At 37.2% G+C, this 25,591-nt stretch overlaps 5 protein-coding genes across 5 annotated transcripts; 3 read left to right on the forward strand and 2 right to left on the reverse strand.

Annotated features, from left to right (window-relative positions):
- Positions 1 to 237: 237 nt before the first annotated feature.
- On the reverse strand, positions 238 to 4,878 carry LOC133865907 (protein SUPPRESSOR OF GENE SILENCING 3). Its single transcript, XM_062302424.1, has 6 exons — positions 4,708 to 4,878; positions 2,204 to 3,253; positions 1,764 to 2,061; positions 1,386 to 1,630; positions 845 to 1,002; positions 238 to 758 (listed from the first exon to the last, which is right to left on the reverse strand). The coding sequence occupies exons 2-6, from the start codon at positions 3,245 to 3,247 to the stop codon at positions 533 to 535; spliced, it is 1,971 nt and encodes a 656-aa protein (XP_062158408.1). The 5' UTR covers positions 3,248 to 3,253; positions 4,708 to 4,878; the 3' UTR covers positions 238 to 532.
- Positions 4,879 to 7,066: 2,188 nt separating this feature from the next.
- Positions 7,067 to 9,157, reverse strand: LOC133866373 (GDSL esterase/lipase At5g08460-like). Its single transcript, XM_062302880.1, has 5 exons — positions 8,923 to 9,157; positions 8,569 to 8,699; positions 8,244 to 8,486; positions 7,577 to 7,832; positions 7,067 to 7,389 (listed from the first exon to the last, which is right to left on the reverse strand). The coding sequence occupies exons 1-5, from the start codon at positions 9,155 to 9,157 to the stop codon at positions 7,169 to 7,171; spliced, it is 1,086 nt and encodes a 361-aa protein (XP_062158864.1). The 3' UTR covers positions 7,067 to 7,168.
- A 2,531-nt stretch (positions 9,158 to 11,688) lies between these two features.
- Positions 11,689 to 13,488, forward strand: LOC133865909 (GTP-binding protein BRASSINAZOLE INSENSITIVE PALE GREEN 2, chloroplastic-like). The gene is made up of 2 exons (XM_062302426.1): positions 11,689 to 12,026; positions 12,454 to 13,488. Exon 2 carries the CDS (start codon positions 12,591 to 12,593, stop codon positions 13,305 to 13,307), a length of 717 nt encoding a protein of 238 aa, XP_062158410.1. The 5' UTR covers positions 11,689 to 12,026; positions 12,454 to 12,590; the 3' UTR covers positions 13,308 to 13,488.
- Positions 13,489 to 15,386: 1,898 nt separating this feature from the next.
- On the forward strand, positions 15,387 to 20,935 carry LOC133865724 (PHD finger protein At1g33420-like). The gene is made up of 5 exons (XM_062302171.1): positions 15,387 to 16,168; positions 17,538 to 17,664; positions 18,230 to 18,445; positions 19,094 to 19,711; positions 19,816 to 20,935. Exons 1-5 carry the CDS (start codon positions 15,835 to 15,837, stop codon positions 20,651 to 20,653), a joined length of 2,133 nt encoding a protein of 710 aa, XP_062158155.1. The 5' UTR covers positions 15,387 to 15,834; the 3' UTR covers positions 20,654 to 20,935.
- Positions 20,936 to 23,045: 2,110 nt separating this feature from the next.
- Positions 23,046 to 25,402, forward strand: LOC133865233 (peroxidase 47-like). The gene is made up of 4 exons (XM_062301598.1): positions 23,046 to 23,393; positions 23,607 to 23,795; positions 24,063 to 24,225; positions 24,986 to 25,402. The coding sequence occupies exons 1-4, from the start codon at positions 23,145 to 23,147 to the stop codon at positions 25,363 to 25,365; spliced, it is 981 nt and encodes a 326-aa protein (XP_062157582.1). The 5' UTR covers positions 23,046 to 23,144; the 3' UTR covers positions 25,366 to 25,402.
- The last annotated feature ends 189 nt before the right edge of the window (positions 25,403 to 25,591 follow it).

Consider the following 25,591-nt stretch of genomic DNA (forward strand, 5'->3'; position numbering starts at 1 on the left):
TCTAGCGAACTCGAGAAGATTTTTCTGCGGAGGTTGAAAAAGCCTAAAATTGAGGGTAGATGACACTTCACATGCACGGATTGATGATTATGCCACATCATAAAAGAAATAAAACCCCTTCAAAAGAAACTTTCTTCAGCATAGACTTGTAATCTTTACCGTAATCAATTAATCACTTTCTAGAGATTCATTCACAAACCAATCGCACCACAACTATGACAAACACGAAACAAGACGAGAGATAAAACTTCCAGCCATCACTTACCCAAAAAGACTGTCAGACAGGCCTATAAAGCTTTCCAGCTATCATTTACCCAAAAAAACCGACGCAGAAAACCTGTCCGACACAGGTCTACAGTAATTACTAGTAATTACCATATGCTAACCCTCTCTTTGTTCCTATCTTTTGGTATATTCTTTGGAAACGTAAAAGTCTATACTGTCTAAAGTTACTCGGAATTAGTCCATGCAATATGCATGTGGGGTAATGGAGGGGTGCAAGAGAGGAGAGAGACAGGGGGGTCGTCCACCATCAAAGCCCAGCAGCAGTGCCATCAGGGTGATGTGGGGAGTACTTGTCCATTAGCTGGGTTAGTTCTGCATTGAATGCTTTTTCCAGCTCTACCTCTTCCTCCCACTGCCTCCGCTTCATTGCAGCCTTCTTCTCTTCCTGGACTTCAATAAGCTTGTCTCTTTCTTTCACAAAGGCTTCCATCTCTTCTTCTTGGAACTTTATGTAATTTGCGATTTCCTCAGCCCTATACACAAAAGAAAAAGAAAAATGTAACAAACAACACCCATAGCACTATGCTAGACTTCTCAAATATCCACCTCAGCTGCTTACCTCCGTCTGGATTCATCAGCGTTTGAAGGATTCGCGTTGGAAAGCTTAATCTTTTCACGCTCCTCTTGTTGCAGCCTCTCAAAGTTTTCCTCTTTCTCATCCCTCGTTTCATGGATGATCTTAATCTGGTCCTTGAAAAATTGCTCTTGCATGTACATCTTCATTAACAAAGAAAAACATGTTCAGAATTAATATTCAGAACAGGAACAGATATCCAGCAACCATAAGAAACACAGAGACAGGAAACGGGTAGCAAGCTTTTTGTATCGACAACTTGAAGGAAAAAAGAAAAAAGAAAAAAATGAAGTAAGAAAGAAAGAACCTAAAGTGACGTATTTGAAAAGGACATTTAAAGAGAAAAAAGAAAAAGAAAAAAAGGCAAGCATAGTTACAGAAATAGGATCTAACAATATTTTCTTTTTTCCCAAGGGTATCACAATTATTCACAATAATCTTTTTTTTCTTTTTGGTGGAGGCCTCATTGGCACTATCCATGCATAGATAAATTGTATACCTACAAGATTATCAAAACTGATATTACCTCTTCCTTGTTTTCTTCATGCTGCATTTTGGTTCTCTGTCTCACAATGCGAAATTCCTCCTCCGTCTTGCGCAGCTTCTTAGTCACAAGATCAAGAGATTCTTTGACAGTTTTTGAATGCCTCCTTTCCTTCACAACCTTGTCCTTAAAATAGACAAGCTGCTGGTTGTCCTCACTCATCTGTCTAATTTGGTTCACAACCATCTCCTGGTACGATCTCATATCATACTTCAGCTTAGATTTGCCTAATCAATAACAAAAACTCAACATTGTATCAGCATAGTTCTTACTCGCAGAGAAAAAGAAAGAGAGAAGAAAAAACATTATGCATTTAAGTTATGGGATTCAACTGACGGGGAGAAAGATTAGAGCGAGAACCTTGGGAATGCTGGTTGAACATATCCAAGTCTTCTTTCGTTGCCATGAAACCATAAAGCTGGCGCTTCACACCCTGATAAAATAAGACACGGCTGCGACGCCCCCAAGCCTCTCTGTCAGTTCCTTGCTCAGCAAAATGCTTATGCAGGCGCTCAGCTTCCAGATAGCCGCCTGCAGACGCCTCAAATATCAATACACTCATCCCACGGTGGCCCTGTGGACCATATGAGTGTCGAGCCTTAATAGCAGCGTACGAGCTGAAGTAGTCAAGAAGCTCTTGATTTCCCATGCCTAGCCACTGAAATCCATTCAATACAAACATAAGTACAATTAGAGTAAACGTTAAATCCGGCAATCAATCTGTTCAATTGAAATAAGAACGTGAAGCTGCTTTTGTGATGACAATATATTTGGATACAGATAAGAAAATATGATCCTACCTTGTCATTTTCATCCTGTTCAAGCTTTGTATTCATGATGACAACCATTGGCGGCCAAACTATTTCATGGTCTTTTTCATCATCTTTCAGACCTTTCCATTTGCCAAATACCTCTCCAGCTGGAACAACTGAAGTTCCCCTCTGGCGCAACTCCTCCTCCAAAAGTTCTGCCAGCTGCCTGTGGACCTTCAGCCTGCTTGACCCTTTTGTTTTGGCATGTGTCATTAAAGGATGCAGGCCTCGGTACCAGTCAATGGAACCAGGACCTCCTTGGCATGCAGGACAGTGCCACTGCCGTCCTGGGTCATTAATTTCAATAACAGACAAGCTATCCAAAATTTCAAAAAACTTCACGAACCATTTGCTCTTCTTGCGAGTGTTATGGCTTTTTTGACTAGCATCAGAGTCAGATTCATCACTTAGAAGATCATCATCAGTATCTTCAATTACATCAGAGTCATCATCATCAACCTCATCAGCATTGCCATACTTATCTGCCTCAACATCATCACCATGATGGGACTCTGAAATGTTTTCATCGTTTTGCAGGCCATCTTGTGAGCCCTTGGATTGAGTGGAACCAGCTACAGAAGGCCAGTTCCATCCATGCTGCAATGGAGGGCCTATTACAGGTTGTGGGGCCATGTAGTTACCCTCAAAACTCCTGGTGGATGGTTGGGGTCTCACATGCCCCCTGCCAGCAGGTCGCTTAGGATCAGCAGTTTGTGTCAACCGGGTATTTCCAGAAGCCCTTCCCGGTCCACCATTATTCCGCATCCCTTGATTCTGACCCATATTTGGATTTCCCCATGCTCTAGAGTTATTATTACTCTGAGAACCCCATTGTTTTGCAGCACTGCTTCCAGCTCTGTTCTTTGGCTTCCTTGCAACCTCCCATTCACCATCATCCTGTGCTGAATTCAGGTTGATGTCTGCCATGTTATGACTCAACTGGTCAACACTTGGGCTAGAGACTCCCGATACACCTTTTCCCTTGGCTGATGGATCATTATTAGGATTTCCAACCCCTCTTCCCGAACTCATCTTTTCCTGCAACAGAAACAATGCTCGCTTGTATATAACTGCTAAGAAATGTATGCACAAAGAACACAGATATAGTTCATGCAGTTGGCACAGACAAGCAGCACACTAAGAACTTAGTAGCATAAACAGGGAAGCAAGAAACTATTACAGCAATGTGTCTCAAACAATTTGCTACATAATAACTTCAAACTAATCTAAAACAGCGATCATAATATTTACCAACTTAACTCTTTTTTGTCCAATTTATTACCTAGGAGATACAGGTAAAATGGTTTATAAAGTTTCCACCTCTCTTTCTTTGTCTTTCTACAATGTTCAATGCCATGTTTGACAGTGTCCACCAGGTATGAGGCCATAATTTTGCCTTGCTAATGCCCAAGCAACCAAAAAAATATGTGCTAAAGAGTATAATTTAGGGGCTTATGCTATTTATCACCGTAGCTAATTTGAATGACACCGAAAAACTTGTTTCAACAATTGAACATCCTCGAAGAGAAATAGAGGCAGCATAATATAAAAGAATTTTGCCAGAAAATCAGTTTCAACAAACATGGTTAAAAAGTTTAAAGTAGAAAAGTCATACCAACAAAGATTGAAGTACACCCAGAGTCTTCATTGGAAAAAGGGTCAAAGAGGAAAAAAAAACTTAAAAAATGCAGTTAGCTTAAAATTGTTATTTTTATCTTGAGATGAAAAAGATATTGAATGTACAGATCTATATTACCAAAAGAAAAAGATATTATATGTACAGGTTTACATCGATTTATCCTTTTCATCAGTTTGCATTCTTGGCAACCAAACAGAAGATAAGAGTTATCAGAATAAACCAATTACACAGGAAAATGCAGTACCATGATACCTTTACCTTATCCTTCAGTTTCTAAGCAACCAAACAGGGCAAAAGGTACATTCTCATACTAATAATAAAAAAATACTTCTGCAGAAATGTTCTAGAATACCCACCGGTTAATCCCCAAAATGCCGTCGAATACCATCAACGCATAAACTAAGCAACAGATCTACCCCAAAACAATACTTTTTTTTAAGAAAAACGTAGTTCTCCCCATCAAAGAAATAAGTAACAGATCTTTCTTAAACTTCTAGAGAGTGAGCGAGAGTCACAGCTTCAAAGAGAGAAAGCACAAATCTAGCTCAAGGAGAAACCCTCTCTTGCTGCAATGATACAGATCAACCATCACATTTCACACAAAGATCAACAAGCATAAACAAACGCACACATGCCCATATACATACACAGCGCGCATATGCATACCGAAACAAATAAATATATACACAATAAATTAGAAAATCAGTTCAAAACTCAACAAAGTAGTAATGCATGAAGAACAAAACGCAAGAAATCTATACACACGGTCGCATACATGCATATAATGTACGGAAATAGGGTTTTGGCCACAGAGCGAGTTAAGAGAGAGAGAAGAGAGTATCGCAGGTAATACCAGTGGATCGTGGCCGGAGAAGGACGAAGAATGCCGGAAAAAGCGAGGTTCGCCGTGGAACTCGCCGGCGATTGGGAAGCAAGCGCGTAGTGTTTGAGTGGCGCAGACAGTGATAGACGTGAGAGAGACTCACAGAAGAAAATGCTTTCAGAGGAAGCTTTTGACGGACTACGGACTTTATTGAAGGAGGTCCACAAAAGCCAAGGTCTCGGACCCCAAATTTTTATTAATTGGTTTTACAAGATTTTGAAATGCGGAAAGAAAAAGGAAAGTTTATCCGAAAAGTGAGATTTTAAGGCTTGTCTGCGCATACGATTTATTTATTTATTTATTTTTTTTTTCAATTATGAGAAAAGGATTACAAAACACACAAATCAAACGGGGTGCTCTTCAACATCAAGACCCAAATAGGAAAGACAATACAAATATAAAAACAAATAGTAGAGAATGGATCCAAAAAAGATCGGGGCCTTTTAAGAGATGCACAAGGCTCTAAACAAGGTCAAAAGGGCTTGTTTAGGAGCCCCGAGCAATAAATGTAACAATCACTGTTAAGTAGTTGTTGTAAGGAAAGTACTGTCAAGAACCGAACGAGAATTATCAAAGAGAAACAAACTCTGATTACAAAAGTCTTCATTATCAGATTAGATCAGATAAGAGCCAGAAGACGATAATCCAAAGAACGCAAAATAAGTAAAAAAACCAAAAAAAACTAGTTGAAGCGGTGGAGGAGTGGTGGATCGTTTTGTATTGTTTTTAACTTTTTCCAAAATTTTAATTAACCGAGGAAGAAAATAATAGAAATTATTAAATTGGAGTACCACTTATAGAGGGTGTTTTGTTTATTATTTTTTTCGTTTAAATGTTTAGATGTGTTATAAATATTTAAATAATTTTAAATATTTTGGGTGTGTTTATGCTTTAGATTATTAATTAATATTTTTTATTTTTAAAAAAGAAAAAAAAAGTTATTATCAAACAAAGCATAACTTCCAAGGATGGTTCTTTACTTTTAGGGCAACCAATCAGAAATGGCTCTTTAATTGTGTGAATGAACCTGCTTTTTAATTTAATATTACTCCCTACTTTCTTTATCATTTGCTTTGTCGTTAAGTCAATGGACTTGGTTAAATTTTACTGTTTAATGTTATTTTTTTATTTATTTCATATATATTGTTACATTATTTAAATTTTTTAAATAATGTAGCAATATATTTCCTCTATATATACAACATTATATTTATAAAAGATAAATGCTTGATTTTTATTTTTTGTTCATCTCTTATTTATTTTGGTATAAAAGATGTGCAAATCCAGCATTAAACTTATAAATTTTGATTTTTATGTTTTGCATGAGTTGAGAAGTTCTATCGACCTAGCTAATAGCAGTGTTTTGAGTACTTTTTCAGCCTTGAAATTTTGTATTTAGACCCTTTTGAGGCCCTCATCGAAGATTGAGGGACAAGTTTTAAGGGGAATTGAAGTTTGGATTTAGACCCTTTTGAGGCCCTCATTGAAGATTGGGGGACAAGTTTTAGGGGGAATTGAAGTTTGGATTTAGACCCTTTTGAGGCCCTCATTGAAGATTGAGGGACAAGTTTTAGGAGAAATTGGAGCCACACACACGAATTCAACACTCTTTTGGAGAAGCCAACTCATGCTTTGGTTGTTTTTGCCATTCTAGGCCCTACAAAACAAAGAATTATAGGACGATGACATCCATTATCACAATCTGAAAACACCAAACATGCATGTCTGATTTTCCAATGTAAGTGAAGTGTTATTTGTCATGTCATTTGATTTATATATGCGCATTGAAGCTGCCTACTGTACATATAACATACTTATGCGAGAAGGCAATCAAGCCTCGTCTGCTCAACCTGTTTGGACAGGTACTCGAATAAAAAAGCTTTTGGTTCGTAAAAGAGAGGGCATTTGGTCCTGTTCTGTTCGGATATGATATAATCATAATTGTTGGGTATTGCTTGTTAGAGTTCAATAATAAGTATATTTTTTAAGATTATTCAGTCCAATAAGAAATATATCTCTAATTTAGATTACTTTCTTAATAGAGTAAAAATCCTAATTTAGAGTCTTAGTCCTAAAAGCCAAGACCTAATCAGTCTTTCATGTAATTCTTGTATTTAAATGAGGAACTATCAATAATAAAAAGAAAAATTGGAAATCCCGACTCTCTCGAAGTAACCGATATATCGGTTCCTGTATTTTGTTAATAGTGGGTTCGCATCACTTGATCGAAGAAGATTAGACCGAAATGTCCTCTCACGTCCTCATTTGTCCTTAGAATTAAAATTGGCACATGGATGATACAACAAAGTAAAATTAATATGGTGGGGAATACTACATATATATACCTTTACAAACATTTATGTAGGTAAGTATACAATTAATGATTATTATTCATATAAGGCTATAATTAATTATATATATAGTTCAAGAATCACACTTCCGCCATTTTCTTCACGTTGATTGGGTAGCAATCTGAAGGAGGCCCACCATAAGCCCTTCGAGCAATGATCTGATTCACAGCTTCGGTTGGATGGAAGGCATCCCAAAAGACATATTGGTCTCTCTTCAAGCATGGGATTGACATTGGAAGACAAGTTATCTGCCCTTGGTTCCTTCCAATGCCACAACATCCTTTGTTGGCCACACTAAATCCTACAACACATATAACGAGTTATAAATAACGTGTATTTTAAGTGGCTTTTCATGTTAATTATTTAAACAAACAAAAGATAAATCACTTAAAACACATTATGTGAATCGGTGTGAGGTGGCTATTACTCCTTAGAAATTAGAAAATGCTGCTCTTACTTCATGAAGGGGCAGAGGTTTAAGTTCATACCAAAACTATCAGGGTTGTTAAGTATGTCAGTGAAGACTCCATAAGTGTTTCCATAAACGAAAATTGACCCAGGATGGCTTCTTGTTAATTGATCGACGAGAGATCTTAGTCGAGTGTTGAATATTTCGACAATGTCATTAACAAATGATACACATTCCCCCTCTGGGGCACGACCTGAGGCCAGTTGGTTAGGAATGCACCCAAGTGGCCCAACTCCTGCTAACAAGAACTTTCTGAGACCAGAACTTTGTAGTGCCTACAAGAATAAATAAAAAAATAATTAATCATAGCTTAGGTTTTAGTTCATACTTATAAGCTTCATCTGCTTCATGAAAAGTATAGGATAAAACAAGGAAAAATGTCAAATGTCTCCAAGGACGGAGCTAGAAGTTCTTATGGGCAAGAAATTGGAGGGGGCAGGGGGGCATGCCCCTGCCAGCCCCCCCTCCCTCCATCCCTAACTGTCTCACTTTTCTTACAACGAGGATTCCCTGAAATTTTTTGCTTATAATTTTTCAGAATTCGAGCAAGGAATGAGAGAGAAAGTCCGGCCCGAGTGCTCCGTACGGTTCATTGGCACCTCGGCCCTTCAACCCCCTCTCTCATTTCAAGCAGAGAGTTTCAGGAAATCCCAATCCACGAGCATATAAATCCTAGTTTCCCATACCAGTATGTGGCTTGTGTAGTGGCCTATGAGAAGATCAGCGTAGTCTTTAGGGGTGTAATTGGAGCTTGTGGTGTAAAGTGAGGGCAAGAGATAATTATTTATGTAGTCATTGCTGCCAAGGATCATCACAGCTAAAGCCTTGGCCAAATATTGACTCAACTCCTTTTCGTCCATTTGGCTCTTTAGTTGGTTCAAGGTGGTCTCAAAATTTTGCACCTGTTGGCTTAAACTAAACCGATCTCCCTGTGTCATGTAGTTGTGTAAGTAATGGACAAAAAAAATGTTGAGAAACATTGTAAGATGTATGAACTATAGATGACATTACTAGTTGTAGTCCAGTCTCATCAAGAATCCCCGCACCCGCCGAAGCATAGTTTACTCCATTAACAACGTTAATCCCTACAGATGTGAAAGTACTTGCAAAGGCAGGAAGATAAGGAAGACCCATCAATTCCCCTGCGAAATTCAAACACAACAGCAATAGTGAAGATAAAAAAAATTGGTGCAAAACAGACTACACAAGATTTGGTATGCACCAAACAGAAAAAATATATTAACTTGCGAGACAGTGTCATGTTATACTACCACATTAGGGTGTGCCAATACAAAAAGAAAGAAAGAAAAAAGGGTGGAAGTATGTACATACAGCATTACTATGGCTAAGAGAAAAGGGAGTTACCAAGAAAATCAATGATAGTTTTGCCATTACAAAATCTACCACTTGGCCCCTCATAAAAATCGATGCCGTAAGGGAAATAGTTTGCTTTGGCTAAAGAACCGAGCAAGTTGTTATTTCCATCATCTACTAATGAATCTCCGAACACAAACATTCCGGAAAATTGCTGTGCAGCTTCAATATTTGGGGAGGCAAGGATGAAAATGATGCTAAGCAAAAAAGCAGCAGCCGCATCCATGTTTGCGCTTCCGACCCTCCTTTCACAATACCAGTTTTGAAACAGCTGGGTTTGGTGCATATATATATATATATATATATATAACAACACCGACCAACAAATGTTTCTTTTAGAAAAGCAAGAAACGGTTTGGAATCAGCAACAGTCGACCTTGACGTCTTGCTTTTTGTCTAAGCTTTTTCCTCCTTATCTCCCTCCTGGTTTTTGGCATGCTTGGTCTTTTGAATGCTTGTTTGTTCTTGTGATCTCTTTAGGGAACTCTCACACTATCTACCATGATGGACAAACACGGGAAATGATAATGTTCTTCAAAATATTGTTGGAGGAGGCTCAATAGCTTATAGCTAGCTAAGTCGATCATGCACAACAGAATTGGTGCTCACATAAATTTTGCATGTAGACCACAGTGAAGTACATTGGAAAGTAATGCTATTTTTTACACCTATGTCATATCGGTTGACGTGGTGTATTTTAAGTAATTTTTCATGTCAATAATTTAAAAAGAAAAGACACTTAAAACATATCAGCTGGTCTGACATAAATGTGATAAATAAGTGTGAAGTATATCATTACACATGCTAGCTCATAATCTGCGATGTGCGCGAGATTCTTTATTATAATTTAATTTCAAAATTTAAACGCATAGTAAGAAGAATATCTTGATTTTAATTATCAAAGTACATAAAACACAAAAATACATAAAAGCAACAAAAGGTTTCGATTAAATAGAAACCCATATTGAATCAATGTCAAATTTAACATCAACAAAACCACACAAAAAAAAAAAAAAAAAAAAAATGAAAGCAAAGTCTTAAAAAAAAGAAAAGAAAAGAAAAATTATGTACTTCACCGCTCAGTTTTTCTCTTGAATGTCGCTGTTGGATGTTCTTGATTTCACAATTCAAAATCTTTCAAACCCCAAAAAGAGAGAAGTAGAAATAACCAATCTAAAAGAGTAATATAATGTTTTAACCGACTTGTACGATTTCTTTCTTCACTATTTTGTTGTACGCTGGAGCATTTTTTTTTTATAATAAATGCATGCAGTATTTATATGGTAGATTATGAGTAGTTAATGTAGTATGTTTTAAATTTTAAATTTTGTCTCTATATGGTTTTGAAGAGTATTAAATTATGACAACATAATATTGCGCTTTCAATTTTTGAGCTTAATGAAATCCCATATAAGAAAACGTTTTGAAATAAAATCTCAGAGATTTGTGCTTCAATTTTTTTTTTTTTCTTTTAAAAAAAACTCACCACTTAATGCTATAATAATACTTAATGCTATGCGAAAAAAAAGTTATTATTTTGGTTTCATGGAGATTCACAATCATAACTTTTCTATTAAAACACAATAAATTTAATTCAGAATGCCACATAGGTTGCAAAAAATAATTAAAAAATTACATAAACCTTTTTTTTTTTAAAAAAAAAAAAAAAAAAAATCGTTAAGCTTTTTTCCTCCTTATCTCCCTCTTAGTTTTTGGCATGCTTGGTCTTTTGAACACTTATATGTTATTGTGATCTCTTTAGGGAACTTTCACACTATCGACCATAATGGACAAACACGGGAAATGAGAATTAGGGATGGGTATCGGTTCGGTCGGTTCGATTTTGGGTGTTTTTGGTTTGGTTACCGCTAAAGTCGGTTAATTCATCGACTTTATTTTGAAAACTTTTAATTTTGATATTTTTGGTTAAATCAAATAAGTCGGTTAAATTGCAATCGGATATTTTTTCCACTTCTAATGAGAATGTTAATTCAAAATACTATTGGAGGAGGCTAAATGGCTCATAGCTAAGTCGTGTACGACAGAATTGGTACTCATATAAGTTTTGCCCGTAGACCACAATGAAGTATATGAGAAAGTGATATTACTTTTTACATCCTTGTCAAATTGGTTGACGTAGTATTTTTTAAGTTGTTTTTCATGTCAATAACTTAAAAATAATAAAAGAAAATTATTTAAAACATGTAAGCCGGTACAACATGAATATCATAAATGAGTGTGAAAAATAATATTACTCATATAAGGGAGCTTCAATATATCTACGTCTCTACTGGTTACTGCAATTGGGCTGTGATTGGAAATCAAACAAAACTCCACTTAGGGCTAGTAAATATCATAAATTGATTACAAAATATTTTCTCTGTTAATTTTATTAACAACAAAATAGTCTTCAAATAAACTACAATAAGATAAGCCTAAATTGATTAGAACTCCATCGATAAAATTAATCATAATCCTAATCTTAAAACAATGTAATAATCCTTATTAATGAAATCCTAATCTAACACAATTTCTAATTCACTATTTCACTTTAATCCCCATCCCTATCATTCTTTTCGGCTTTAAATGGACCTTGTTTGGGCCTATTGAGCTTGCCATCACCATCGAAGTGGTCCGGTCCATTGGTACAGGGAACATTCCTGCGGCTCGGATTGAGCATCAGTATTGAACTCTCTAATTTGAACTTTTCACCAAATATTAGAGAAAGTTGTCAAAAATACCTCTGTATTGAACTCTCTATCCTTTCTCCAAACTACCTCATATGAGAAAACTTCTCTAAATTTAACCCTCACAACTCTTACGCCATTCAATAAAAAATATCATTTTATTCTGCTTCCCGCACCTTTCCTTGCCTTCCGTCTTCCCTTCCATTTCTCTCAGTGCCTTCCGTCTTCACTTTCTCCCCATTTGCTCAAAGAAAGTCTAAGAGGACCTTTTGAAAATCTGGATATGGACAGCATAGATACGAACGTTCGTCGGTGGTCTCCATGTCCTCTACCGTCTGATCCCTCCCCCTCCTCACCTTCCTCTTCCTCCTCCTCTCCTCTGCGTTCGCCTCCGAGTCAGATCACAAGGTAAAGTTGCTCTCTCTGTTCCTCTACCTCTAGTTCCTCTCTCTGATGGAGGCAGAAGGTTTTGTGTGTCTGTTTATTGAAAAAAGAAGGAAAGAAAAATTAAAAGCAGCAGAAAAATTTTGGTGAAGAATAAGTAGTTTCGATTGGGCGTTTCGTGGTTTTGGATGATTTTGTTTGTGGGGTGTTCATTTTTGGGAAGAATCGAGACTTGGTGGAAAGGAAATTGGGGATTTTACTGGAAAAAAAATTCATGGGTCTGGTGGGATTTGGGCTAATTTGTGGAACTTAAAAGTGGGTAGGTGATAATTTGGGGGTTTTGGTCATAATTTTTGATTTGTAAGTTTGATTTCGTCTCTTTCCACTTCTACAAATTGGGTGGTACTGTGTTGGTGTTTGGCTGATTGTGGTGGGATTGTTTTTTTTGTAGGAAAATTTGATGTCCATACAGTTAAGGGGTTTGTGAATGGCATTGAGGGTGAACTTGATGAGAGTGATGAGGGGGAAGATGATTTAGAAACGGGGGATGAGTTTGATTGGGATTCTGATGAATTGGAAGCTAAGTTAATGGAGGAAGAGGATGAGGAAAAGCTGGATTTGGATGGATTTGCCCCGGCGGGGGTTGGTTATGGTAATATTAACGAGGACACATTTGAGAAGGTGAAGAAGAATAAGGTGCCGAAAGCGGAGAAGAAGAAGATGGCTAGGGAGGCTCAGAAAGAGAAAGAAGAGGTCACAGTGTGTGCTCGGTGTCGTTCACTGAGGAATTATGGGCAGGTGAAGAACCAAACGGCTGAAAACTTGATACCAGATTTTGATTTTGATAGGTTGATCGCTACCCGGTTGATGAAACCCACTGGGAATGCCAGCACTATTGTTGTGGTTATGGTTGTTGATTGTGTTGATTTTGATGGCTCTTTCCCGAAACGGGCAGCAAAATCGTTGTTTAAGGCATTGGAAAGAGCCAGGGATGACCTGAAGCTTGGCAAAAGGTTACCAAAGCTTGCTCTTGTGGCTACAAAGGTGGATCTCCTGCCATCGCAAATTCCACTTGCTAAGTTAGATAGATGGGTTTGGCATCATGCTAAGGCTGGAGGTGCCCCAAAGATCAGTGGGGTTTATTTGGTTAGTTCCCGGAAGGATTTGGGTGTGAAGAATCTGTTGTCCTTCGTCAAGGAATTAGCTGGTCCTCGAGGGAATGTGTGGGTAATTGGGGCTCAGAATGCTGGCAAGTCTACTCTAATCAACGCACTTGCAAAGAAAGAAGGGGCAAAAGTTGGATGAAGAGAGTTGGCTAATTGTTAGTGCAATTTTGATGTTCATGAAAGTAGTTAGTTAAAGTAGTTATTCTCAAAATTAATAAAAAATAATATATAGTTAAAATAGAAAAATATTTGGAAAGTTTGATGTAGAAGCTACTTTAAAGTGATGGATAAAATAAGAAAAGTAGATTGTTTGGCTTAAATTTGGAGAAAAATTTAGAGAGCTTGATAATGATGCTCTATAAGACCTAACACAATAGTTTTTTATTTATTTATTTATTTATTTTTCTTTTCTCTCTCTAATTATAACACAATGGTGTTCAAAACCATGTAATTATCTTTTATAATAAATAGCAACAAAACTAGTTAGTCTTTTAAAAATACCTTAGCAAATGTAGCATTTTTTTTTGGTAGGTAGCAAATACAGCATTTTTTGTTGGTTTCTCTAATGGAATTGTCGAACTGATCTTATAAAATGACAAATTAAGTACAACGTTCAATAGTGAAAATATAAAAAATGCAATAGTGATAATATAAAAAATGCAATAGAATATTTCTGCAAGATAACAATGAATATCCCTTAACGATATAGTTTCTTTTGTGAGTCGGTGAGTCACACGATTAGATTACGCCTAACATGATGAATGTTCAAATTCTGCAAACAGTGCATTACTCTTGCCGTCACAATTAGGTGGCCATAAGCAAATATAGCATTTGATTGCTAAGTTATGTGGAGCATGTGGCGATTAGGATAAGAGGTTTGTTTGCAAAATAGTAGAATTTAGAACTTTTTATAGCTTGCTAACTTATATCTAAAGCAAATCCTTGCTTTGAAGAAACAATTTTATATTTAGAAAAAGTAAAACTACAAATTTTTAAAAAAGTAATTCTAGAAACTATATTTTTATTCTACATTAATTATTCTACAATACTGATACGACAGTGACATAGTATCATAATCTTGATTTTTTTTTTTTTTAACAACAATCAATACAAAAATTAATTAAAACTACATAAAATAAAAATATATTTTTTAACATTACTCTTTAAAAAACGCAATTAACTTTGTCAAATTACAAATCACATCTCGACATTAACTATGTGTTTGGCGTATTGTAATACTTTTCACATAATTTTGCATAATTAATGTCTCTCTCCTCTATTTTTCTAGTAGATAATATTTTCCTCCAACCTTTTCCTATAATTTATGGAAAATGATAAATTTACAACAACACCCCCTCACATGGGGTGGGCCCTACACACTGGGCCCCACCCCATATGAGGGGGTGTTGTGGAGTTGTTGTGTAGGTATCAAGGCCCATAATCTATTACAAATTGGGTTTGTTATTTGCACTTCAAGTGCACATGGAAAATGATTAAAACACTCACACTACACAACAATGACACAATACCAAGGCACAATGGAGAGGGACCAATACATGGACCCCACTCTATTATGCCTGGGATTTGATTCTTGTACAACACCAATACAACAACTGTACAACAACCCCTCACATGAGGGTGAGCCCCAGTATGTGGGACCCACCTTCATATGAGGGATTGTTGTACAGTTGTTGTATTGGTGTTGTAAATCTAACATTTTCCATTATGTCTTGGTGTTGTGTCATTGTTGTGCATTGTGAGTGTAAGGATCACTCCCCAGTGCACAATATGGGCACAACATTCCCTCACATGAGGTGAGTCCCAGTATGTGAGGCCCGAGGAGTGATCCTTACACTTACACAACACAATAATGACACAACACCATCTTACTCCATTGTGTTTTAGTGTTGTGTCATTGTTGTATAGTGTGAGTGTTTTAATCATTTTTTGTGAAGTCCATCCCTATTTGAGGGGGTGTTGTACCCCTACGTGCAAATAGCATATTCCATTTCCATTACAAATTAATTCTCGTGGACCACATAGCTGGCATAATCCGAAAATATCAAAATAATTATCGAGCGTAATTAGAAATACCGCGAATTAGCATAATAAGGACAAAGAAGGGTAATCCCGTAATTCTGTTGATTCACAAGCCCTTTTATACCCTCGGGAAGCAGTAAACACGCTTAACTATCTAAGATTTCGAATCCTTAAAAAACCAATCTCCTTCTTTATCTCTCTCTCTCTCTGCGCCAAACCGACTCGTTCCTTTCTCTCGAATTCCCAGAAATAAAAGATTTTTATTATTTCTAAAAGTACGAACATAAATTAAAAGAAAAGCATCGAGAAAATACCTAAATAAATAAATAGAACTAATTGGATGGTGATGAAATCTTAGAATCCAAACACACCCAGAAAACCCTAAACCAAACAACACGTTCTTCGCTCCCTCTCTGTCTCTCTCTGTCTCTCTCTCTCTCTGCCCCCCCCTCCCTTTCTCTAGAATCAACCACTTCTCTCATCCTTCAATCTCAGCCGTTCGATTGACCGTTTTCAGATCTTGATCTAGAACCTTCCAAGCCTCTTCCGGCTAGATTACATACCTTTTTGCGGCCAGATCTGTCACACGCGCCTCGGAATCCGATTACGCGCTTGGTATTACAGCTATGGTGGAGAACGGGAGGCCTCTGAAGCGGATGAAGAGGCGCGTGACGGCGGATCTGCACGATTTCCTGACGTTTCCTTCGTCGTCGGTGGACGGCGATAACAGATTCCCTGGCGGACCCTTCAGGACGCGCGTGAAGGAGTTTCTGACGAGGAACGCGCTGCTCCCGCCTCCCTCGTCGCTGTTTCCGCACCTGCTGACGTGGCAGATGCTGTTCCGGGTGGGAGATCTGACGGATGGTCCCGATTCGCTCCCTGCGGTGGTCTGCCTCGACATCGTCGAAGAGGACGTGACGAGATCCAGATCCGTTTACTGCGATCAGTGCCGAGTGGTTGGTGAGTCGACTCACTGAGTTGTTGACCGATTATCTCTCTTGTTTGAATATCTCGAACTCGCTTTGATTTCGTCGGAAAATATCGTGATCATAGACTTTATATTAATTAACTTACGATTGCTTTTTCACAAAAAAAAAAATAAAAAAATTAACTTACGATTGAGCGACTAATGAAAGATGAATGCCTAGAGGCTAGAAGAAAAAGAGAGAAAAATAAGAAGAATAATGATAGAGGAGAATTTGGACATCATATTCTCGCGATTGAAACGCGAGAGGGTATGAGATGGATTTTTTTTCTTATGGTACATTACTATGCTTTCATTGCTTTGTGGGTCCAGCTGACACGATAAGACACTGAAGGGTGGGGCCTATGGTTGAAAAAGACATCGGCTTTTGCTATTTATTTACACGTGGCACGCATACGGACCAGCTTGTCCAAGCATATGATGGGACAGACTGCTTTCGCTATTGCGTGACAGCTATTATTATTTGACTTTTTTTTTTAAAAAAAGAGGACGGCTATTACTCTAAAGCTGTCTATTCTAGTTCACGCTTGACTAGTGTTTTAACGCATGTTCTATTAGACCATTCTTCGTAGCCTCGTAAAATTTTATTAGCTAAAATAATTAAAAATTATTTTTCTTTATGTTTATTTAAATAATTTTTTTCAAAATGATTCTATTTAAATAATTTTTTCAAAATGGAAGTTTTATGACGCATGAGAAAGAAATAAGAACAAAAAAAAGAAAGAGAGAATTTTTTTTATAGCATTTTATTGATTTGGTGAGTGAACAGTGCTCACTATGGTTGGTGAGTACTGTTCACTCACCAAAACTTTTTGTATGTTTTCACTAAATTCCGCGTGAATTTTGGTTGGAGTCACCTGAAAATTTTGTTTAATTTCGTTGTTTATTATTTTTAGTATGAAATTTATAAGCTTTGCTGACTGAAGTTTTTCGAATTAATCGAATATATTATGAGTTTTGGAGGAAATTGGCAGTTTGACAATTTTGTTGTTGAGGTGGTGGTGGTGGTTGTTTTTTTTTTTTTTAATAAACTTTATGAAAAAAAATACAACCTTTGTTGTTGGATTGCACCTTAGATTTGTATTGCGAGCTTGGATCATTTGGCATTAGGTGGTTGCTAACAAATGTTAAGAAACAATGAACAATATTGCTGCAATTACTGAAATTAGATAAACTCAGACTGTGCAGTATATGAAATTTTCTGGTGAATGTTAGGTATAACAAAAATCTGTGACATTAAGTGGAGTGTTCCACTCTGATTTTTGAGCTGGGACATTGCTAAGATGTGGCTTCCAAATTTTTGTTACAACAGTTTTGATCTTTTATTTTCTTTTCAATTCTCAGGTTGGAGTGGCCATCCAGTATGTGGGAAACGTTTTCATTTTATCATCAAAGCTGATGGTAATTCCATTGGTGGTTATCACAAGCCATGCATGTGCTGCGGAGATGTCTTGCACTTGTCAGAATCCAAGTGAGGGCCTTAAATTCTTTCCTCATCTGCCTTTGTTTATGTACATTCTAAGTGTAACTCTCGTGTGGGATTACTTTTTATTTCTATTGTACTCTTTGCGACATCGATATCTGAAGTGAAATGGTGTCAGATATGTGTGATTATAATGATGGCATATGTATTTATTCTGGATATGCATGCGTCTTATGCATGATTGCATGAGACTCTCTGAGCAATGATGCAATAGGTTTTTCAATGGGTTTTAGATGCTTTTGGAACTGACCCTATATGTTTTTATTTAGTCTCTTTCATATTTTCATTTACATATCTGAGGTGTTATTAAAATGTTTCATTTACAAGAAAATTTCATAAAGGATATCATCAGCACTAAAATAGTTTTCATAGTTTGTTCTTGTATGGACAATGTGAATCTTATAGCTTTTGAGATCTCTGGGATTGATTTCATAGCTGTTAAACTGGTTTTATACAGAATTGCATCATTTTGCTACCTCTAATTAGTTTGAAAATGATGATATGATTTTTTGTGTCCATGATTTTTTCTTATTTGATGTGTTCTTTATTTCAGGTGCAAGTCATGCAACCATGTGACAAGTACAGATGATGTTGAAGATTGGGTGTTTAACCAATTGGAGAACACAACTCATCTTTTACATGGTGTAGTCCATTCAAATGGTTATGGCCACCTTCTTAGGATTAATGGTAGGGAAGGGGGCTCGAGGGTTGTTTCTGGATATCATATCATGGACTTCTGGGATCGCCTTTGTAAAATACTTGGTGTCAGGTTAGGATTTTTTATTTTAATTACATCTTGTTTGTATGGTAGTTGAAGTGTTTCTGTTGTGTATGAACAAATTAGTTTCAAATCCTCCATATTTTTTTTTTCCTTTCCTCCCCAAAAGTCCACTTCCCCACCACATGCCAATATTGTCTAGAGTTCAGTGAAATGGTCTGTTTTGTAAACTTTTAAGTGGAAGATGTATTAGGATTAGATAGCACAGGCTACTTCTTTAAAGTAGTCGGATGAAAAAAATGCAAAGAATCTGATTTTTTATTTTTTGGCTTTGGTGGTTAGTTTTGTAATCTATTTAATATTGTTTACTGGAGACCAAAGACTATTAATGCAGTTGTATCTTGGTGCTATACCTGTCAAGGTTTTCATTGGTCTCATGATATGTTAATGATCTTGTGATTATGCTTTCTTTTCAAATCAAGGACTATTTGAGCTACTAATTTTCTCTGAGATTGACAGTTGATGTCTATGTTCTCTATCATTTCATACTTGATGTTTCTTTCCTTTTTGGCCCCCCTTTTCCTGATGCATTCCCTGATTGATGGCCTTAGTCCCATATGAATTATTTTAATTATAGTCATGATATAAAGTTCAATTTTAATTTGTTAATTCATTATTCACTTGTCTACACATTAACAGAAAAGTGAGTGTGATGGATGTGTCAAAAAAGTATGGGTTGGAGTACCGGCTGCTTCATGCCATCACCGAAGGCCATCCATGGTACGGTGTCTGGGGTTATGAATTTGGTGCTGGTAGCTTTGCCCTCACTTTTGATGCCTACAAAATGGCTGTTGAAACCCTCTCTAGCCTTCCGTTATCCATCTTCCTCTCCCAGAAACTGGAACCCCAAACCCGCCTGCAGGCTATTATCTCACATTACCAGTCCTTGTCGGAGCGTGAACTTGTAAATATAAGAGATCTCTTTCGATTTTTGATGAGTTTGATCCATGATGCTCACAAGTCTTCGTCAAGGGTTGATGATGTCACCTGCAAGAAGCGCCAAGCTTGCACTTCAGTGGTCTTGAGTTCTTGTACTGGGAGCAACATTGAACGGGTGGAAGCAGCCTTGCTTAGAGTTCTTCTTGCAGTTTCGGGTTCTAATTGGGTAAGTTGTCGATCTCTTAGAGGTGCCGTATACAAGGTGGGTCCTCCGGAGGTTATCGATTACTGCCTTGGGAAACTTGAAGGGAAATTGGCAGCAGAAGGGATGGTAATAAAAGCTCGATGCAATCCTGATTCAGGTGCTCTTGAATACAGGTGAGTTGTCATTCTTGGTCCTCATAACCTGTTTATTACCCATTTTACTGTGTATTTATATACTCTTTGGTTGGATTTATACACATTGTCCTTTATTTTTACAGACTCGAGCCTGGGAGTGGTTCCATTGGTGAAATGACTGCTTGCAATGATTCTTCCGTCTTTAACTGCTCATCTGAAGAAAATCGTGAGCGGGATCTCAGATACTTGTATGAATCCTTGCTCCATCCTCAAACTATGGTAATTAATGGCCATCAGGCAACAAGGGATCTTGCAGTCAGCTCAGCAGAGAAGCTCCTTGACTGCAAGCACTTTGTGAAAGACTACAGGGTTGAAATAGTTTCGTCAATCACAAATTCGTCTGTAATATGCCTGTCATGCGAGGTGGAGCTCATAGATGAATCTGAAGATTCTGCCGTAAAGCCACCTCCCGAGTTAATTATCCTGCCCCCGAATGCTACCGTATCTGACCTCAAGCTCGAATCATCAAAAGCTTTTCAAGAGGTGTATCTGTTGTTTAGTAGATTTCGAGCTGAAGAGCTATGTGGCTACGGCGGTGTAGATGACACCACCCAGGTCAAGTTCTTGTTAGGGTCGACTGAATCTGTTCGAGTGCGTGGAATATGCGTTGGGAGTAATGGACTGAGTAGGTTTAGAATGGAGAGGGGAGTTGAGAGGTGGACAGTGGATTGCTGCTGCGGGGCGAAGGACGATGATGGGGAGAGAATGTTGGCTTGCGATACTTGTGGCGTGTGGCGACACACTCGGTGTTCTGGTATCGAGGACTCGGAATCAGTCCCTGCCAAGTTTGTTTGTCACAGATGCAGGAGCTCCGATCGAAATGCCAAAGCCACCGGGCACTGCAAGGATGAGACAGTCACCGATGTCGGTGGCAGCAGCTGCTTTGGAAAGTGCTTGACAACTCCTTTTGATGTTCGCTGAGGTTTTGAATGTTTGTAAAGGTTTTCACAGTTTCCTTTAGGTGTTTTCCTCGGGCCGAAACAAATGTGTATATAAAAAAACAGGCCAAAAGTATTTTACAGTAGGGGCGGTCCAATTGTTTTCTTAATTCCTACCTCCTTTTGTTGGTCTTGTATATATTCTACTAATAATGACTGAATTTCCCAACAAAACGAGAAAACGAAATAAACCCGAAATGCTAGGAAAACTAATGAGCAATTATTTATTGCTGCATCACCTGTTATGGCACGTGTCCCATCTAAACTCTTATCTCTCTCTCCCTTCAGTCTTAGGAACAAGAATTTATTTTATGGTAAAAGATTTAATATTTTTGGTAGTGTAGATGCTATTTCGTGTCAATTCATGTTTTTATACTATTCTACAACAACAAATCATTCTTAGGCTAACTTTTTTTAGAGGGATATACGAAGTTTTTATGAACAAGGGCTAATGGCTGAATTTTTTTTTTTGTTAGGGGTCAAATAAATTTTTATTTTTATTTTTACCTTATATTTTTTAATTTTTAAATTTTTTTTTCACCTTTAAATTTTTTTTTTTTTTAGGAAATTTTGGGGCCCTGTCAGCCTTCCCTCCCTCCGTACCTGGATATATGAACTTTTCTCTAAAATCTTAGTGAAAATCTTAGTGAAACACCGAATTTATTGTTTAGTGTTTGTTTTTTGAAAAAAAAAAATGTCAATTGAAATGGAGGGTTGTTATGTCTAACAAGTAACTAGTTAGCCAAATAATGTGGAAAGCATAGTGGAACTAATTGTTAAAAACAGAAGTAGTTATATTTGTTTCTTAAAAGTCACACAAGCTATAAATCTTAGTAAAAAAGACTTAAGGTTGGAGTTGTGAGCACTTGTCTAAGTTTCTTTGGTCTTTTAGTTTTGCACTCTTCTATAAATGAGTGCCAGCTGTATTAATAATTCCTTTTGAAATCATCACATGTAAAACAAACCTTTCAGCCACGCAATAAAATTTTCCCTAGTGGCATAACTTTTGGCATGTATCGAATTATGAGTATCCTAAGGATTAGCTTCAGAATTTAGATAATGCCAGTGTAGATCTCCTACACCTCCCCTCTCTCTCTCTCTCTCTCTCTCTAAAAATGAAAAAAAAAAAAGAAAAAAAGAAAAGAAAAGAGAAGAAGAAAGAAAAAGAACATGGTACTTAGCACAATGAGTCCAGCTATCACATAGCACTTGTGGAATGGTACCACCACCCCCACCCCCACCAACACCAACAGCACATGTGAATAGAAATGCCGTGTACACAGCACTCATAGAAATGGTGTGGAGCTTCATGCATGCGCAATACCGACGCCTTTTAACTTCACCAAAAAAGTTGGATCTTCCTTTCAAAATGGGAGCCAGCTGCTGCTGCATGCACTTCCCACCACCAACAGTGCTTCCATTTGACTTCAACGCCATCAAATCATAATCTTTATCCAAATGGAAGGGAAGTGAACAATCTTAAACACTTTTTGTGCTAATTTAATCGTATCTTATCTAGTAATTTCCCTCACAAAGTGAGTTTTTCAACGACTTACTCAAAAAAAGAAAAAAGAAAGAAATTGTCAACCCTAACTAATCAGAACGAATAGAGCAAGAGCCCCAAGTTGGGAGATGAGCTGAGTTTATATATGGGAAACAAGTTGTTTGAGAAAAGAAAAAAAAGAAGAATGAGAAATAATTAAGAAGCTATAATAGTACTTGGTGTATTTTTTGTTGTGTCCCATAGAGAAATGTGAAAAAAAAAGAAATAATAAATTTAATTATTTAATTGATATTTTAACACTTCACTTCATATGTAAGATCAGACAACACACCCGCCGAATATTTTAATTGATAATGAAAATAAACTTTGAAGTCAAGATTCGAACTCAAAAATTCGGCTATGATACTAAGTTAAATCACCACTTAGTACACAAGCTTAACTAAAAAAAAGAAAAGAAAAGAAAAGAAAAAGGGTTATTAAACTGTTCTAACACTAAACGACAGTTCCATTGATTTCATCTTCAGACATAATTGTTTATAGAATGTGGTGTACAACACTGAACACACTAAGACGAGGTGTTTTGTCCATAGTCAAAACTGGCTTTTTTGTAAGCTTTCCAAATCTTTACTATTGCAGTCTGCAGACGTGAGGTTGAATTAATGCATGATTTGGCAAATACAGATTTGACAGTCATCACTAATCGTGAATGTGTTTCAACCTACATGCATTATAGTAAGATTATCTTAGTTTGGGTGGAGAAAATGAGAAGCCCACCATCACTATCTTCGATCGACCTTTCCCTTTTCAATTCTATTTCTTGGGGCAACTCTTTACAATCATTTGCATTTATATATATATACACTGCTTGCTCTCCACTACTCCTTAATATACTACAAACTACTCCAGTACGTTACTTGATCTCTCCCGGCCAATTCCTTTGCTTCTTTCTTTCCCTTAATTAGGCCTTCTTATGCTCACGAGATCTCCTAATTTAGTCAAGATGGTTGGTGGCAATCTTCTTGGTGTAGTCTTGCTGGTGGAGATTATAGCACTTAGTGGCTATAGATTTGGAGCAAATGGTCTGAGTATGAACTATTACATGATGAGCTGCCCTTTTGCTGACCCGATTGTGAAGAACACTGTTAACAGAGCTTTGCAGGATGACCCTACCCTTGCGGCCGGCCTTGTTAGAATGCATTTCCATGATTGCTTCGTCGAGGTTTCTCTCTCTCTCTCTCTCTCTCTCTCTCTCTCTAGATCTTGTTCTTTGCATGGTGTTATGGTTTAATTTCAAGTCATGCATGCATAGAGCCTAGCTAGAAAGCTCTAAGCTTGGGTTATTTTCTTTCTTTCTTCTTTTTGCTTTCTGGGATTGTATACATTCGGTTAAAGTTTGTTGATTTTAGAATGTTTTGTTGTTTCTGCCAAGTAGGGATGTGATGGGTCGGTTTTGATTGACTCAACAAAGAATAACACAGCAGAGAAAGACTCTCCTGCAAATCTTAGCTTACGAGGATACGAAGTTATCGATGCAGCAAAAGAGCAGCTTGAAAAACAGTGCCCTGGCGTAGTCTCTTGCTCTGATATCCTTGCAATGGCTGCCAGAGATGCAGTATTTTGGGTATGACCAAATCTTCAAACTGAATCTTTTTTTTTTTGGTTTTTGTTGAGTAATGTTATTCTTCGCATTCATTTATTACACTCATTTTATACTAGCAAGCGTAATATGTTTGAACTTTTAAGTAACTGATATAAAAAGCCATTTAAAACACCTTACGTCACCGGTATGAAATGAATATGAAGAATAGCGTTAATATTTTGTCACATTTTTCCCCCAAAAATTATATTCTTCTTATTGCAATGATTGAGATATTGATAATTGTAACAGGCTGGGGGTCCAGTATATGAGATACCAAAGGGAAGAAAGGATGGAAGGAGGTCTAAAATAGAAGACACAATCAACCTTCCCCCTCCCAACCTCAATGCCTCTCAGCTCATTACCAAGTTTGGGCAGCATGGCTTTAGTGCCCAAGAAATGGTGGCTCTTTCAGGTAATTATGTAACAAGTTTTATAATTCCTTCTTCCTCAAGCTAGCCAAAATTATTGGAATCATTATTAATTAAGTTAGGGGTTAACATGTCACAATTAATATATATATGATGTACACGCACTCGAAAGCTTCTAGTCTTAATTTTTGTGTAGCAATGTTATTTTATCACATCACTATCTCATCCCCATGATGGGATAACAATCAACCATTGTTAAAAAAAATAAAAAATAAAAAATCAATGACTGATTTAGACGACCACATGCGTCAATAGGGCGGATAAAATAGTGAGATAAAAGTGTGGTTTTTAGTATTACTCATTTTTGTGATCTAGAATGTTAAATCACCACTTATCTCTCAAAAGCTTAAATTTATAGGAAATGAAGAATTTAATATTTAATTAATATTCTAAAACTTTCCTTTATGTGTTGGCTCAAACTCATCTTCAATAAGTGAGGCCTAACACGCTGAATATTTAATTAAAATGTGAGGTAAATTATTAAGATAGAGTTAGAACTTTAGACCTCATCTGCTCATCGGCTACGGATCTCCAACAATATTTTGTCCGGATTGCTATAATTAACCTGAACAGAAAATTTGAGAGAGTCCCTATAAGACCCACTTACCCGAGCAGTTGGATGAGTGCTCGGACATTTACCGTCCTAATTAATTACTAGTCATTTTCACACAGTAAAATTGCCATACTATGATACTATATATTAAATCACCAGTCTAAAATAATTAATATTGGATTTGAATGTAGGGGCACATACACTAGGAGTGGCATCGTGCGCGACATTCAAAACCCGATTGAGCGATGCGGATCCAACGTTAGAAGCAGGTTTTGCAAAGACATTGTCGAAAACGTGCAGTTCTGGCGATAATGCCCAGCAACCGTTCGACGCGACGAGGAACAGCTTCGACAATCTCTACTTCAACGCGTTGCAAAGGAAAGCCGGGGTGCTTGCTTCAGATCAAACGCTGTTTGCCGACTCCAGAACCGCAGGCTTTGTGAATGGCTTTGCGTTTAACCAAGCCATGTTCTTCTTTTATTTCCAAGGGGCGATGGTCAAAATGGGAACTCTTGATGTTAAAGAGGGTTTAAAAGGGGAAGTAAGAACAAATTGCCATCAAATTAACTGATACTTTTCATTTCGTCCTATCAACTCAATTGTATCAATGCTGAATTCTCTCTTATATATATATATATACATAATACATAATAATGGGTTTTAATTAGTTCTTTATTGCAACGATAGACCTAGATCCCCTGCAATCGGATTGCAGCCAATTCGGGAGAGAAGGCCATTGGAACCCTCGGAATAGGGAGGAGCCGATCCTTTGTTTTACAAGGGAAAAAATTGTTCAA

The sequence above is a fragment of the Alnus glutinosa genome, chromosome 4 (genome assembly GCF_958979055.1).
Source record: "Alnus glutinosa chromosome 4, dhAlnGlut1.1, whole genome shotgun sequence".
In the NCBI taxonomy this organism is placed as follows: Eukaryota; Viridiplantae; Streptophyta; class Magnoliopsida; order Fagales; family Betulaceae; genus Alnus; species Alnus glutinosa.